Source organism: Gallus gallus, chromosome 5 (assembly GCF_016699485.2).
Source record: "Gallus gallus isolate bGalGal1 chromosome 5, bGalGal1.mat.broiler.GRCg7b, whole genome shotgun sequence".
In the NCBI taxonomy this organism is placed as follows: Eukaryota; Metazoa; Chordata; class Aves; order Galliformes; family Phasianidae; genus Gallus; species Gallus gallus.
Window position 1 is genome coordinate 13,934,134 of NC_052536.1, and position 15,525 is coordinate 13,949,658.

Sequence of the window (15,525 nt, forward strand, 5' to 3'; positions counted from 1 at the left end):
CGAGACCATTCCAACTCACGGCCGTTCCGCCCAGCGCAGCGAGAGAAGCACCCAGCAGCAGCACGGAGGCTCTGACGCCGCAGCCCAGCAGCTCCTTCCACACCCCGCCGGCCCAGCTCCGAGCTCCCCGCCTTACAGCGCCCACAGCGTTTGCTACTCCCTTCGTTTTCGGAACATCGCCTTCCACCCCTCGCCTCACTTAGCACATCAAGGAATCCCCCCAGAACCTCAGGGCTTCTCCGGCCCGTACTGCGGCAGCAGCGTGGAACCTTCCAGAAGCGCCGAGCCCCCCAACCCCGCACCTCAGCCCCGTCCCCTACCTGCTCCGTGCGGCCGCGGACCGCCGTCCTCCCCTCGTTCCGCCGTCACGATCCGCCTCGCGCCCAACGGCCGCAGCGCGCGCCGCCCCCTTCCCGCTGAGCGCGCGGACAGCGCCTCGAGGCCACGAGGCTGTTGGGAGCAGCGCCCCCTACAGGCAGCGCGAGGCGGAACGCGGTGCCGCGGTACTTACCGGGCCGGGCGGCGGGGGGAGGAGGTTCGTCTGACGGACACAAAGAGGACACGCCACAGCTCGTATCTTTACTGAATGAATTTATTGGTTTTTGAACTAAAGTTGCTCACAGTTATTTAACAAGGGATACATCAGATTTTGTTGTCCATTTTAAACCATTAAATAACGTCAGTTTGTGTCTGTATATGTGTGTGTGCGCGCGTGTGTGTCTTCAAAGTACAAAATAGGAAGGATAACAAGAGGTATTGCTTTCGTTTATTCTTATATCTTGTGTAAGTAATCCCCTTCCTGCTTGTACCGCGTGGGTTTTGCTGATATAGGTATTTTTAAATTATTATTATTATTTTGTATTGAAATCCCAGCCTTTCGTAGAGGTACAATGTAACAGAAGCATCAAAATCTATACACAAGGGAAGAGAAAAGAGGGAAAAGAAGGACGGGGGTGATGGGAGGGGAGCTCGGAGGAGAAGTAGAGAGAGGGCGGAGGCAGGAAAGACAACGAAAGCAAAAGAGACTAATTTACAGCAATGTCATGCAATTAAAACTGCCCCCCTCTCCTGCACCCTTGCCTCCCCCCCTCCCCAGCCATCACCCCCCGGTGTCTGACATGCACACAGCAATACGAGAGAAAAGGTTTGGGAGTAGGGAAAATAAATAAATAAATAGAACGGAAACGTAAAATGAATCCCTCCCGTTTTGGGGGAATGGGGAAGCGGGGCCAAAGTCAAAGGTCTTTGCCCCAGTTGTGTCTTTAAAAATCCGCTTTAATCTTCAAACCTATGTACAAGTAAAACTGGTTCGAGAAGGGGAAAAATGATTAAAAAAACCAACGACGACAACAACAACCAAAAAGAACTCATACAACATTATCATTTAAAAAAAAAATAATAATAATCTTGCGATACAACATACACCCATAGGAACCCAACGAGCAGCAATCGAAGGTCATAAAAGAGCTGAACACTAATGCTAAGCCTACATTCTTAAAATCTCAGTCAAGAAGAACTTCTCACTGCGTTTTGTCTTCCAGGCGTAAAACCACGTTTGTTTCTTTGTCTGTTTGTTTAACCTTTGAACTTGGGCCAGAATAAGTTACACTTGGTCATGTAACTCTCGAGGAGGAGGAAAAAAGGCGGCGATTCTTCTTTCTCCAAGTCACAAGATGAACACTTACGGGGCTGCTGTGTCTTTTTTCCCCCTCCTCCGCAAAATAAATAAGAATCGATGTTGCCTCTACACAGTTATTAAACAGAAGATATATCTAACAGCTTATTTTTAAATATATATATATATGTATATATAAATAACCAAGACCTAAGAACTGAAACGCAAAAAAGAAAGGTCCCCATCCACCCAAGCCCACCCTCCTCCCCTTCAAAAAAAAAGAAAACAAAACCAAAACAAAACAAATCAAAACGAAACAAAAAGAAAAACTAAAACTTTATAAAAATATCTTGCAGTAATTTTTAAAGTTTACAGTAGCTTCGTGATTAAGTCTCCCACTGCCCTGACTCCACCTTGCCTTGCTCAGATGAACGAAGTGCCAGTGATTTGCACACACACACACACAGGAAATAAAACCCAAGGTAAGTCTCTTTTCTTCCTCTTCGTCTTCTTTTTTTCTTTTTTCTTTTTTTCTTCTTTTTTTTTTTTTTTAAGAAAAAAATTCACCCAAGCCAACGAATGAAATCGGGAACTTAAAGAAATAATAATACTGATATCAATGCAGCACTAGCAACACAACAATTGCCTCTAAATGCAGGGTGCGGTGGAGGCTCCAGCTGGTGGAAGAAGGTCCCAGCGCGGTGGCACAGTGGCAGGGAGCTGACAGATGGGGAGGAAGGTGTCGAAGGAGGAACAGCAGTAGCAGCAGCAGCAACCATGCCTGGCGGCAGGAGAGACAGTCCTTGGCAGAGTCTTGTCCCTCTTCTTTGCTACCAGAAGTTGCCTTTTCCCTAAGTTTGCATGTTTTGTTTGTATGTGTTTATTCGTTTAACCCCCCTCTCCCTCCTAAGTTTACTCCTTTCCCCTTCCAGCAGGTCAAAAAGCAAAATGAGACAGCATTAAAAACAAAACGAATCAAAACAAAACACAATTATTTTCTGTGTATATATATATATATATATATGTATGCATGTATGTATATTTTTATCAAAATATACGCACATATATACATGTATATACATAAAAAAACGGGGGCAAAAGAAACAGAAAAGGTGGTGGGGAGAAAAAGAAGGCTAAGAAAATCCTGTGATGAAGCTCCCCAATGTTGTCTTGGTTCAAGGCTTAGTTTTGAGTTGCTCCTGGCTGGTTTCTGATGAGAACACACTCTGGATCCACGCAACACTGCGCTCCCACTACCCCATCTCCTTCCCCACACCCTCCCGCTCCAGGCTGAGTTCACCTGCGCGGACAGAAGCTGCCAAGGGCAAAGGTTTCACTCCAACAATTTGCAACCTCCTTTCAGCCCAGACTGTGCAATCCCATAACTGAGCAGATCTCTCTTGTGGAGCACCAAAAATGAAAAAGAGAGAGGAAAAAAAAAAAAGCAACACAAAAAAAGCGTGCATTGGGGAGATGTTTGGGGAGAAGTGGGGGAGAAACCCACTTCCTGAAGGGAGAGGGGAGGCTGGGAACCTCAAACAGGACTGGTCCTTGGACAGTCTACATCGGTTGCCTTCCGTCAACAAGTGTCCGCAGAGCACAGAAGGTGAAGCCGTGGCTGACATGTTAACTTTTCGGGATAATTCCTGGTAGCAGAGCGGAAACAAGTGGTGTCGTCAGAAACACAGAGAGAGCATGAACAGAACAAGAAACAAACCGAAAGAAAACAAAAAGTAATAATAATAATAAAAACCCAAAAAATCAGGAAGGAGGAAAAAAAAAAAAGAAAAACATTCAAAAAAAGGGAGGAAAAAAAAAAGAAAAAGCAATCAAAAAAAAAAAACCACAACCCAAGATCTGTCGAACTGGGTTTGTCATCTGTGCTACCTTTTCTTTTCTTTCTTTTCTTTTCATTCTTTCGTTCGTTTGTTTTTGTGTTTGTTTCTGAGATATATATTATATATCATATATAAATATATATATGTATATATATACAGTCATTCCTTCATACAAAATTTGTCTATAGACAGTTTTGTACTGTTGTGGCAAGGTATATACATCCTTCTAGTTTAGAGGCTAGCTTGCTAAGGAATATTCTTTCGTTCTTTCTTGCTTTATTTTTTTGTTTGTTTGTTTCTGATTTTGTTTCTAAGTTATTTAATTTTTTATGTGTTTATTTAAGGTTGGTCTTGTAGGCCGACTGATGAGACCATCTTTGCCTTGTCTTTGCCAGCAGGGTACTTATTGTCTCCTCTAGACCCATAGTCATTAGAACCGGAATCGCTCCGCTTGCTGTTTGCGCTATGCTTGGTTGGCGTGCCGGGGGGATGGCTCACCTGCCCGTTCTTCTCGTCTGAAAAAAGTTGTTTAATTACGTCAAAGAAGTTACTCAATGGGCTGCCTGGGTACACAAAACAGAGGAGACAAAAAAAGAAAGAAAGAAAGAAAGAAAGAAAAAAAAAAAACGAGAGGGAAAGAGAGAGAAAAAAGAGGAGAGAAAGAGAGAGAACAAACAAACAAATGAACAATGGGGTTTTTAACGAGAAGAACATGATGAGGAGATCCAGAGCCACGTGCGTGGGGGTGTGTGGGGGATGAAGACAATGAGCAGGAAGAGGAAGAGTGTTTAGGATGGGACACCTACAGAAATAAAGAGGCTGGGAGCATCAAGCACCTACGGGTAAGTCCTAGTTTGGTCCTGAGCAGGTGGGCACAGCTGTCTCACCTACCAAGAGGATGCAGCACCACATCGCTGAAATACATAGTTCGGTCTATGACTTGCAGTCATTTGGCCATTCCGCACTGAAACATCAGTGAACGTAATGTGGGACACAGGCAAATCCCATCTTATTGTCGATGTTACAAATGTCGTCGTTGTTTTTTTGTTTTGGCTTTGTTTTTTATGTGGTTGCCAATTGATGCTTCGCTTTGCAGCCCTGCTAAGTTACATGGCTGCACTGGGCATTATGCTTTTCTGCTTGCATTTTGTTTCTGAGTATCTCCTTGCTCGCTTTTTAGACACTAAACCTCAAATGCTTAAGTGCTCCAAGGGAGAAAGCATTTGAAAAACAAGCGATGGCTGACACGACTACCTCCGTCTGTATGTGTGGTTTGTGGCTTGTGCTTACAAGCTTTTAAGCATCTTCAGATCCGTCTTACAACAAGCACCTGGAAATGGAGATACTGAATGCTTTGTAGAAGCAGGTTGTTGTATTTCTGCATGTATTTCTGGCACCTGCCAGGGTCAAGAACTACTTTCTCATTGTCCTGAATTTATTGTTTTGCTACAATACAGCCTCCAGAACACAGACATTCATTTCAGCGGAGCTAGGAGCCACAGAAGGATGAAGGACTGCATGCTGGTGGAACAGGTATCTCATTAAGCCAGCCAGAGGAGCAGGCTACAGAAATAACATGGGTTGGCACTGTACATATGTTAGAATATAATCTTTCATGCCATTTGAAGAAGTCTTTTTGTTCACCATTTCACCTTCTGATTAAATCCAAGATTCACTTTACCAAAGCCATTTTGTAGTGGGGAGCACGATGCATCACAGATGCACCTCCAGGAGCCAAAAGGAACAGACAGACCCTGGACTGACTGTAATGAGTCTTCTTCTAAAGCCCTCTAAATGTGGGCATCTGAGAATTCTCAATTAACAAAGCACAAATATTCTATAAAAAGCTTTCATGTGCTTGACTAACAGCTATGTGCTGGGTTTAATTATGCAGCTCCAAGATGGTTACATGCAATGCCTTAACTGGTCCTCAAAGGCCAGACAATCTTTTTTTCATTCCTGACTGCCTTAAGTCCAATGCAATGAAAGACCCAGCTGTGTTTCAGCATGAGCGATATCAATCCAGGAACGGTCCACAGAGGTTTCATGGCACAGCAGCTTGGGCTGGACCTGCTAAGGGGATAGGATGTCTTTACAATGACTCTCTGGCCTATCCGCTGAAGATGAGACCTGTACAGCAGATTCTTTCTTTACACTCTAATTCCCACTGCAATGATGTGTACACCTCCGTGCCTCTACGTTACCGTGGAAGGTCATACTTGAAGAAAACCTCATGGTGCTCTTCTCAGTACTGGGGCCGTTGGCTCCACTGTTATAACAAATTCAAATCAAGTAATTTATACCCCATCTAAGTGATTTCATCCTCCAGCCCCCAGAAGGAAGGAAACAGGCTCCTTGTTTCTGCCATGCAGTGATGTGGTATGCTATGAAGAGTGGGACCTTTCATCCCTGAGATGACAACATTCAGTCCAGAGCAAAGAGGTTTCTTCATAGCAGAGATCCCCATTCACCCACAGCTAGTGGAAGCTGTCGGCTTCGTAATATTCTATTTCTTTTCACTTGTATTACACACATAAGCAAATTGGTTACCACAGTGGGCAAGTACTGTCTCTGTGTGGTAACTCATCTGAAGGATTTGTAGCATGCTTTCTTACTCTCTAATGGAAGATGCTAGACAGACATCAACTGTTGATACGCAAAGAAAATGAAAAAAAGATAGTATTTGTGCCCTCCAAAACTGAATGTATTACTCTTCTGCTGCTGCCCCATGCTAGCCATGTAGTTGCTGCTGCTTTCCTCTGTGTGACAACAGGAATTGAGAAAAATCACATGGCTGGCATAGAGAGAGATGGATCTCAGTCTTACTCATCTAATCCGTTCCTTGCCTTCCGGTACTTGCTGTTTTGTGTTTAACTTACTGCTGGCCCTGCTTCCGTCTATGTGCTCAATTATACCAATGCCCCAAGCAAATGGCTGTTAGTTTCTGGAAGGGCATTTTTCAGCTAACAGATTCATAGATGGGCCTAAACAAGCAGCCAGGAAAAACACATAACTCACATTCTGGCTAATATAGGAAAACCTACCAAACTCTCAGCTATTTCTGGGTCACAGCTCTGTGAGCTCCACCTGCCTCCTTCCATATGCGTGCAAACGCTTTGGAATGGGGATATCTCTTCCACATCTATAACTTCTAATTCACCCTAAGCCGCTCTGAACGCATGCCGTGCTCACAGTCATTTAATATCTGCACTGACTCATTTCTACTTCAAGAGAATGTTCTCTTTCAATGAAAAAATAAATCAAACACTCAGCCTTGATTGCAGGAATGTGGACAAATCTGGTCATTATGTGGCTTTGGACCCCTCATCCTCATAAGCAAATGGAGTCAGCAGAGAGAATGAAAAAGAGCACTGAAAAAAATGCTGGAGAGGGAAAGACTGCTAGGTTGGGAGAAAAGGGGAGGGAAGTATCTCTAGTTATTCAGCTGAGCAGTTTATTCAACAAGCTTAGAGGGAAAGGGAAAGAGGAGGGCAGAGAAAGCAGCGCTCTGCAGGAACTGGGGAAATTTTAGTTTTCACGTAGACAGGAACGGGGGACGAAAGTACAACTTGCAAAAAGGGAGCAATAAAACATTTCTAAAATTGTACGTAAATACCTGGTATTTAACAGGTTCTGATACAGGATCTTTAATCATCCTATTAAAATATGCAGCCCCTGTTTCATCCACCCTTTCTCCTTCCCATGCCCTACTGGCTTTCAAGTACCTGGAGATTTACTGCAGCAAAGAGTATTTAACAATCTGCTTTTTCTTTGCCTGTATCACTACTGGATTTCTTACAATCAGCATTTTTCAGGTAAAATTTTAATGGGAAGCAGGAAATCCTTAGGGATATTGAATGAGAGCTACTGAAAAATAAAATAGGCCATTTCACTAACCCCTTCCTTTCTTTGCCTTTCATAGTGTCTGGACTTGTAATTAAAAACTTGGTATTAATCCTTTCATATCTTGCAGTTATGAAAGGACTGATCCTAAGCCAAGCACTACAGACAATCACATTGATGTTATCTACACGACAGCTTGTTAGCCCACGCTCGGGCTTGTCTAGATATTGGCCTTTGAACAGACAAAGAGTCCTCACATTTCTCTCTGGGGATATGTAAACATAGGTCAGCTATGCTGGAAGCATGAAAATGGTGACTGTTGTTGCTCCTTTCAGTTTTCAGTTGCCTCTGGGCTGCTACGGCCAGTAAAACAAGACTTGAAAACGCAGGTGATTATTGTTAGAATTGTTTTTTCAGCAATCTTCCACTCCTAGCCCTCAGTACAAAATACGTGACAGGTTCTTAGACCTGCAAGCCCATCTGGGGGACTCAAAGAGACTTCCTCTCTTATTTAAAAAAGTGAGATGACATCCCATTTCCTCCAGACAGGGATGAAGGTTTGGCTCTCTGATTTTTCAAAACTTCCCTGGTATTTCATGCATCTGTAACTAAGGTCTTCTTCCCCCTTGAGAGCAAACGTTCACCAACATAGAGTAAAGAAGGCATGAAGGGCAGAAAGGGTGAGAAACTGTGAGAAGGTTCAGAAGCAGGAAGGGAGGTTCAGAGCATTAGGTTTACTTCTGTTAGGAGGAGATGGATATGTGCATTTCTGAGTTAGTCCGAGGAGCCGGATGCTGCAAGATGGGGAGGGGAATGAGTTTGAAAACAAGCACTGAAGCTCATGAAAGGGTCATGTGTTGAAGGAACACTAAAGAAATAGATTTATGGAGAAGGCACTAATGTGTGGCACCTGTGTGCAGCACCGTCATGGCCAAATTCCTCAAAATAAGTGAATGTATTTTAACACAACAGACAGTAAAAGGAAGAAAAGGGGCTTGGAACGGGCACTAAGAAGTAAAAGGAAGCTGGGCAGATATCTTGTATCAACCCTCAGAGTACTCTATCTCATTTGCTGTTCTGTAGTAGTGTCCCAGGGGCTAGGAGCAAAGTTGAACTGGCGCATCCAAGTTAAGAGAGGAAAGAGAAAAGGAGGTGATGCACTCCAGGTACCAGGAGCGGCACCAGAATAGGATTCATCTGCTCTGACCTTGCCACGACCCTCAGAGTCCTTCACAGGAAATTAACAAGTAGGGAACAAGAAGCTTCAGGACAGGCTTGGAGGCTTCTATCTCTAAATGGAGTCTGCTCTTTTATAACATTTTAAGATAGCCATATAAGGACTTGGTCCTGTTTTGATTCAAGCAAATGGCAGCATTCCCACTGACTTAGTGAAAGCAAACTTTCTTGTCCTGTGAAAACATCTCTCTTACATCTATAATGGCATTTAATGCACTAATCTTTTCGGTGCTGACCACAAAGCTGAACAAAGCAAATATGTCATCTGTGGGATTATTCTGTGCCTTTCCTTTCTCAGTGGCCTGATAAATTATTTAATTTCTGCATTTTTAACTTAGGCTTTGGAAGAAAGTGAATGGGAAAACATTGGTCTCCACTGGAAAGAGAGAGAGACGCTTTGTCAACCTGATTTCCCACACACCTTCTCTCATTGCTTTCACATCCTTTCTGTTTGCCTTCTGCCTGCCTCTGCTGCTTGCAACACAAATTCCTTTCCCTTCATCCCTTGGAGGGTTTGTTGTTGCTGCTGTTGTTTGTTTTTGTTCTGTTTTTCTTTTTTTTTAACCCTAGTTTGCTCTTCATCACAACAGCAGCCACATTTTCAGTGAATCATAGCAAAAAAAACCAACTCTTTCCACATAATGCATCGAAACACTTTTTGGATGACTGATAATCCACTCCCTTTCAATCCCATTCTGCCACTCTGACAGAGTTCGATCCCTCTTTGTTAAGACTAAGAATGTTTGTTTTCTGTTGGCAGAGTCCCTTCGCCTTCAGTAACAGAAGATGTAACACAAAGAACCCATTCCTAGACTATATGCATTGAAAGGGTTGATGGAGAGGTAAAAGTGGCCTGTTTCTCTGTTCCTACAAGATTATGTAGGGTTTTTTTTTTTATCCAGACCAAAGAGCCCCTGGCCTAGGCATTCTACAAATGCAAATCAGAGAGAGGCCTTAAGGAGCTCACTTACTGCCAAGGAAGACTGTAAACAGTTTTTGCTCAACCCATTTAACGTAAGTTGGATATATAAGGTTTCCCTCTGCAATGGAGAAGGGTGACTGAAAGGCTGTTGCAATGTCGTGCTGGAAGCCTTCACACAGAACTTCTTCCTAGACTATGAACCCACCCTACACCACCTGACATGAGCAGAAGGAATTGCTGAAATCCCAGGAGTGGTACTTCTCTGAAAACATAGGAAGTTTGAAAAGCTTTTCAGGTAAAAAGTACGTGGTTTTATATTTGCTAGGTTTTTTGAACTGTCATGATAGATTGACCACAACGTGTTCTCCCAGTACTTTTTTCCCCACTAAGTTATATAATGAGATGGCTGTTTTAGTTTTAGTTTTTGGTTTAGGACTAGAAAATGGGGACAGGCTGAGTCCACAGAACAACTCGAATTTCTTAGCAGGACAAATGAATTGTAGCTGGGAAAGACTACTTCCAAAGGAAGCAACAGAGCTTCTTTTCCAGAGCCCATGGACTCTGGCAGTAAAAGAGCCAGCCGATAACAGTGTTTGCAGGAACAGAACGCTGCTGGGAACTGTTCAGCTAATCAGACACTGTTAGCACAGGTGTCCAAGGTATTGGCAGGAGGTGAGAACTTTCAGCTGCTACACATCTGAGCAGATTCAACCAATCTGACATGTAGATGCTATATAACCTATCCTTGTTCTTACCACACTAAAACATGCCTTCTCCTATGCAGGAGGGATTCTGCTCTGTCTTGTGTGCTTTCTCTCTCTCATACACTCACAGAGAAACTGAAATTCAGGTCAGCCTCTCCTGTCACAGGCAATATAACAGAGACAGGAAGTTCTTGGGCAGTGAGTTAGAGAATGGTGAATGCAGCCAGCAAAAACCCAAATATACGAGGCCAGTTTCCTAGCTGCTATGGTCTGCAAAGCTATAACACAAGTAATTAATTAGAAAACAAATCTCCATTACGGATGAAAACCTCTAACCACTTCAGTGGCACCACATAATATTCAAAAAAGGAGACATGATGATGGAGAGGAGGGAATCGTGTGCTCACTTGGACAGCTGGCGGCACTGAAAGAGCAGGCAAGGATAGAGCTGGGATGAAGAGATGCCAGATTCTGTTGTGGAATCACGCTGTTCTGGCAAACTGGCTGGTAAAGGACTCAGCCCAAGAATGCTTTGTATCTGTCTCTCCTTTTACGAAGATCTGCCTGCACAAGTGTGTGATGAGAGGGGAAGCTGATGATCTATACTCATAAAGCTGCAACAGATGATATTATTGCTGCTACCCATTCTTTTAAAGACTTGAGCTGCTTCATTCTTCTTCTTTTTTTTTTTTTTCTGTCCATAAAAATGTCAAAAATATACTGGCACTTAATGATACCATTTTTCCCTTTCCTGACAGATGGGTGTTTATGTGTGATCTTATGGGCTTTAAGTTCTCAGACCTGCTCCTAAGAAATAAACTGTGTGTGCTGGAGAAAAGTTAATTCCCCATTTCCTTTGAATCAATCAATCCCTTCAAAACATGATTCAACTTTTAAGAGAGGCCATCTCAAATTCCGCTCAGCACAGCAAGCAAATATTCACATGGAATATCCTGAAGTAGTGCTTGCCATAAGTAAAGTACTGCTAGGTTAATTAAGAGAGAAGTGTGTTTTCTATACTAGATATTAAAAAAGAAAAGAGGAGAAGATTTCCTATTGGGCAGTAAAAGTCTGGCCATAGGTGTCAAAACAGAACCTGATACATAACAAACATCTTTATACATCTGGAGTCATCTTTAGTGCCAAGCTGCCATTTTTATTGCTACCTTCTTCAATAGTGCCAAAATATGAGTTATGAATTGGAAGATAAGTTCCTCCTGAAAGCAGCACTAGAAAGAAGAGAGATACAACTACTGCGTGGTATTTGTTTGGACAGCAAATAACTGGGAAACCTGGCTTGAACTATTTGGAAAATCTGACTTATCTAAGTTATGATTCACACGAATCATATCACATATTCGCACTATCAATATCACATGATTATGATAGAATATGTGATCTTTCAGGTGGGCTTCCTCCTTAGATCTCTCATTTGGGTCCTAATTTATATCCATGCCCATCAAGAATCAGTTACACTCAGAAAGATGAGCAGTGAGCACATTTATCAGAAATGCTAATAAAGAGAACATTGTTCTGATGACCTCACAGTGCAACAGTGGTGAACAGAATCCTTCAGCTGGGAGGGCAGCATATACATAGATAGATTTTTTTTCTGCAGGTCTTAGTGCTTCTACCATCAGTTATGACTTCATGAATGCACATCACCCACCTTCTCTTCCATCAAAGCTCAAATGGCTACTCTAAAAGAGACAGAGTTACTTCAAGTAAGGCCAATATGTATCACTTCTGAGAGCATCAAATCCAGATCTTTGCTGCTGTAAGTAACACTAAGAGCCTCTAAGTTACCACTAAAAGTTACATGCTGCAATCCCAGTGGGATGCAATCAATTTTAAACTACAAAACCCCTCCTAATTCCTCAAGTTGCTTGGAATGCTATTGAGATGGGATCGCATCCGCATGAATGAGACTGCATTTGCAAGGAGGTATGAAGAGAAGCCTTTACTGCAGTGCATTTGCGCTGTGTGCAGAGAGGATGATTGGCGATGGTGGGCAGTGTAAAGTGTCTCAGAATAAGAAGCTATGTAAGCAATCTAAATATATTGGAAACATTAGAAGCAGGAGATTTCAGTGAGATTCACTGGAAAGATATGAAAGGCAAGTGGATCTGCTGTGCTTCTGCCTTGATCAGATCATTTTAGTGACAGTCATGGGTTCACACGAGGATCCGTAAGCTTCTTGCTTAGCTGCTGCCAGGAATTCAGTTTTCAAACTGTAAGCAGCAACATGGGATGTATAAAAATAAACATTATGTCTTCTGCCTATTCTTTTGTCACAGAGTTATGGTCTAAGATTTTGCAAGAAAGTAAGCTTGTGCAATGCCAGGCACAGCAGCAAGATTTGACTGGTGCTGTGCTAATTACACAGTAATAATTTCCCATTTTCTTGAAGTGCCAGTGACGTAACCAAAACCTTCCTGAGATTCACGAGGGATGGAAAGCAACAAGAGAAAACTGCTTTACTTGGAACTAAAACTCAGCCCCAGACAGCTACAGTATAGAGAATGGGGAGTTACAGGCTCTCTGCTAAGTGCTTCTCAGAAGGTTGTGTGAAGAATGAGACAGGTTTTCCTGAGCTTTCTGCCAGCCTCCAGCATCGTGGCGAAACGTGCTTCCTAAGGACTCTAAGAATTAGAGATGGTTGGGAAAAGGAGTTATCAAAGGCTATGAAACAGCTTTACTACTGATTCAACCATCCAAATAAACTCCCAGCTCACTTATTAAAGGCCTTAAAGTCATCCAAGCTCATAAAGACAGACTCCTTTTTGAATGAGGACTAGTGAAATGGCACTGTGGGCTTCTGTGTGGTATATATCAATAGCTCCAGATCCAACACAGTCAAACTACAAAGCTTGACAGATCCTTCCAGATCTGCCCAGATCCTAACCCTAACCCTAACGCCAACCCTAACGAGTATAGGGTGACAAAACTTTTGACAGCTTTGTAGTTTGAGTACCTGTTAGAACCTCAGCGTTAATCATACACTCCATTCTTCAATGAGATAGACATAAATACCAGATTAGATGATAGTAAAGAGGTCTCTCAATCCTGCCTCAGAAGAATCTAAATCTAGCTCACCTTTTTACAGCTGTGTTGAATTTATAAGGCTTAATGGCAGCACATAAAGTAGTAAAGCTTATTTGTCACTAAACTGATTTGGCTCTGAATACACAAGGGAAAGATCAGCTAAGCTGGAAGGTATCACTTCTACAGGCAGTTTTCAGGCTACAGATGCATTTTAAATGTAAAGGGCTATTATAAGGCAAAGTTATTATACACAGATATAAAAGACTCCACAAAAATCAATTAAGTCTTTCTGACACTAGAAATGCCCCTTCCCCTGCTGAAACAGGTGGAAACAGAATAAAATATTGCATCCCTGCATGCATTTCAACACGACCGTGAGACAAACAGTTTTCTTCTCTTGTGAAACATTAAGAGTTGGCAGCAGTTTTCCAGTGTGCACAGATGGAACTGATACAGCGGTCGTATTTGGACATTGGCAGCTCCTATGACATACCTCTGCTGTCCACCAAGAACTGCTTCTCAATGCTAATGGCTATATGCAAAATCACATCTCAGACTGATGGTGACTGCTAGCAGAAGACAAGCAAATATTTAAAGGGCTAAATAAATTTGCCTCACTCTTAATCACACTGGTTTATATCGAGTGAAGAGATATTCCTCATTCCCACCGCAGTTTTCGCATTCCTAAGCCTGGCATAAGACCTCTGATTTGCTTTTACTGCTCCAGTGTTAACTCTAGCAAAAATGCCCTTATAAGCTCATTCTCTGAATGTGGAACAGCGATAACGTCACAAAAATGCTCAGCATAGTTTTTCTTACTCTATTGGCTGTCTCTATATGAACACTGTGCCAACTCCACAGGACTATGCCTGTCCTCAAAGTCACAGAGGACAGTTTGACAATACTAGGCTAAATCCCACGTCATTTCCCTTTACTCCCCTGACTAAATGTTGGATGAGCTCTCCTCCACATGAAATAGCTCTTCACACATATATGAGGGTAGAATTCAGCACAGTGAATGTCATCACTACTTCTATCTTTTATGAACACACCAAAAGGAATTGGATTCAAAGGAAACATCTCCAATACCTCAACAACCCTTCCTTTCTCTTCTCTAGATCTACCTACATGCTCTGTTCAGGCTGTAGCTGCCACAGAACAGTCTCCCTTCTGGTCATCACCTTGTTGTCTTTGTCCCTTGATGGATGGATGCTGACACTGTGACAGCTGAAGGACCTGAGCTGGGAATGAACAGAAATGCTCTATCTAGAAAGTGCAGAGGACTGACTGGTTATCTGTGTAGCTTGATTAACTTGCAAGCAATCAGCAGAATCAGCATTTCAGTATTTTCATATGAAGTGGATGTCAGATCCAGACAAGAAAGAAAGGCTCGAGGAAGAAGAGAGATTTGCTGTCTGATGCCTTCAAGATGAAGCTGGAGGTCTGCCTACAAGTTAAATGAGTCTTCATGAAGAGATCAGAAATAGAGTAAACCAAAAAACCCAAATAAGAAATCATATGAGCTCTTCTCAGAGAAAAAGAAGAAGAAGAAAAAAAAGATGGCAAAGCTGCCCTTTAAGGAAATCATCTGAAATACAGAACAATTTCTGCTCTCGGTCACACATGCATAAACCTAACGTTATCTCCACTGTGACAACCTGACTGTGGAACAACTCCAGAAGAACTTCCCTCAGTTTACTAAGAGATGACGCAGGAGTCACAGGTCCAGCTGGAGAGCAGTACCAGCTCAGTGATCACTTCCTCAACAGCTTGTGTTCCTCTCACAGAGATGTCTGAATTCAACCTAGTTACCAGCATGGAAGTCTTACGAGAACAGATTTCTCTTGTACAGAACCTTTCCCTACAAGATATAAGAGAAAAAAAAAACACACCCAATTTTATAGCATTTGGGTCTTATCCTAACGATACATGGCGAAGAAGGGAGTGGATGCAAAAGGGAATTAAGTAACAGAACAATTCTGTCTCAATAAATCGAAGGAAACCAAAGGAGACAGCAGCTAGCAGGGCAGCATTCAGCTTCACTGCTGAAAAGGGATTGAAGAATTATGAATCAAAGGCAGCAATAACATCAACAATGATCAAAAAAAAAAAAAAAGAAAAGAAAATCACTGGTCTGGGTGACAGTGAGGGAGGGAATCTGAAGTGCAACACCACACACTTGTGCTATGAAGGGGAAAGCCGTGGTGGAGCCTGTGCATCTTGTGCATGGATGGGGAGGAACAGAGTTAGGGGTTATATGCTTGTGTCCATTGGGTAAGAGAAGGACATTGTGGGCTGTTACATGTTGGGTAGTCTTGAGAA

At 42.6% G+C, this 15,525-nt stretch overlaps 1 protein-coding gene and 1 long non-coding RNA gene across 23 annotated transcripts in view; one reads left to right on the forward strand and one right to left on the reverse strand.

Annotated features, from left to right (window-relative positions):
• Window positions 1-574: 574 nt before the first annotated feature.
• BRSK1 (BR serine/threonine kinase 1) overlaps window positions 575-15,525 on the reverse strand; it is a 299,198-nt gene continuing 284,247 nt past the window's right edge. For 8 of the 22 annotated variants that reach the window (XM_046941627.1, XM_040700868.2, XM_040700867.2 and 5 more), the window contains one exon: window positions 575-3,261. In XM_046941627.1, coding sequence (XP_046797583.1) covers window positions 3,242-3,261 — 20 coding nt within the window. In that variant the 3' untranslated portion in view covers window positions 575-3,241. Of the gene's footprint in view, window positions 4,017-15,525 lie in introns of all 22 variants that reach the window. The other 14 variants (XM_046941624.1, XM_015286608.4, XM_040700855.2 and 11 more) reach the window with 5 other exon arrangements.
• On the forward strand, window positions 3,963-12,914 carry LOC107053406. Its single transcript, XR_001466601.4, has 2 exons — window positions 3,963-11,935; window positions 12,569-12,914. It is a non-coding gene; the product is annotated as an uncharacterized LOC107053406 (long non-coding RNA).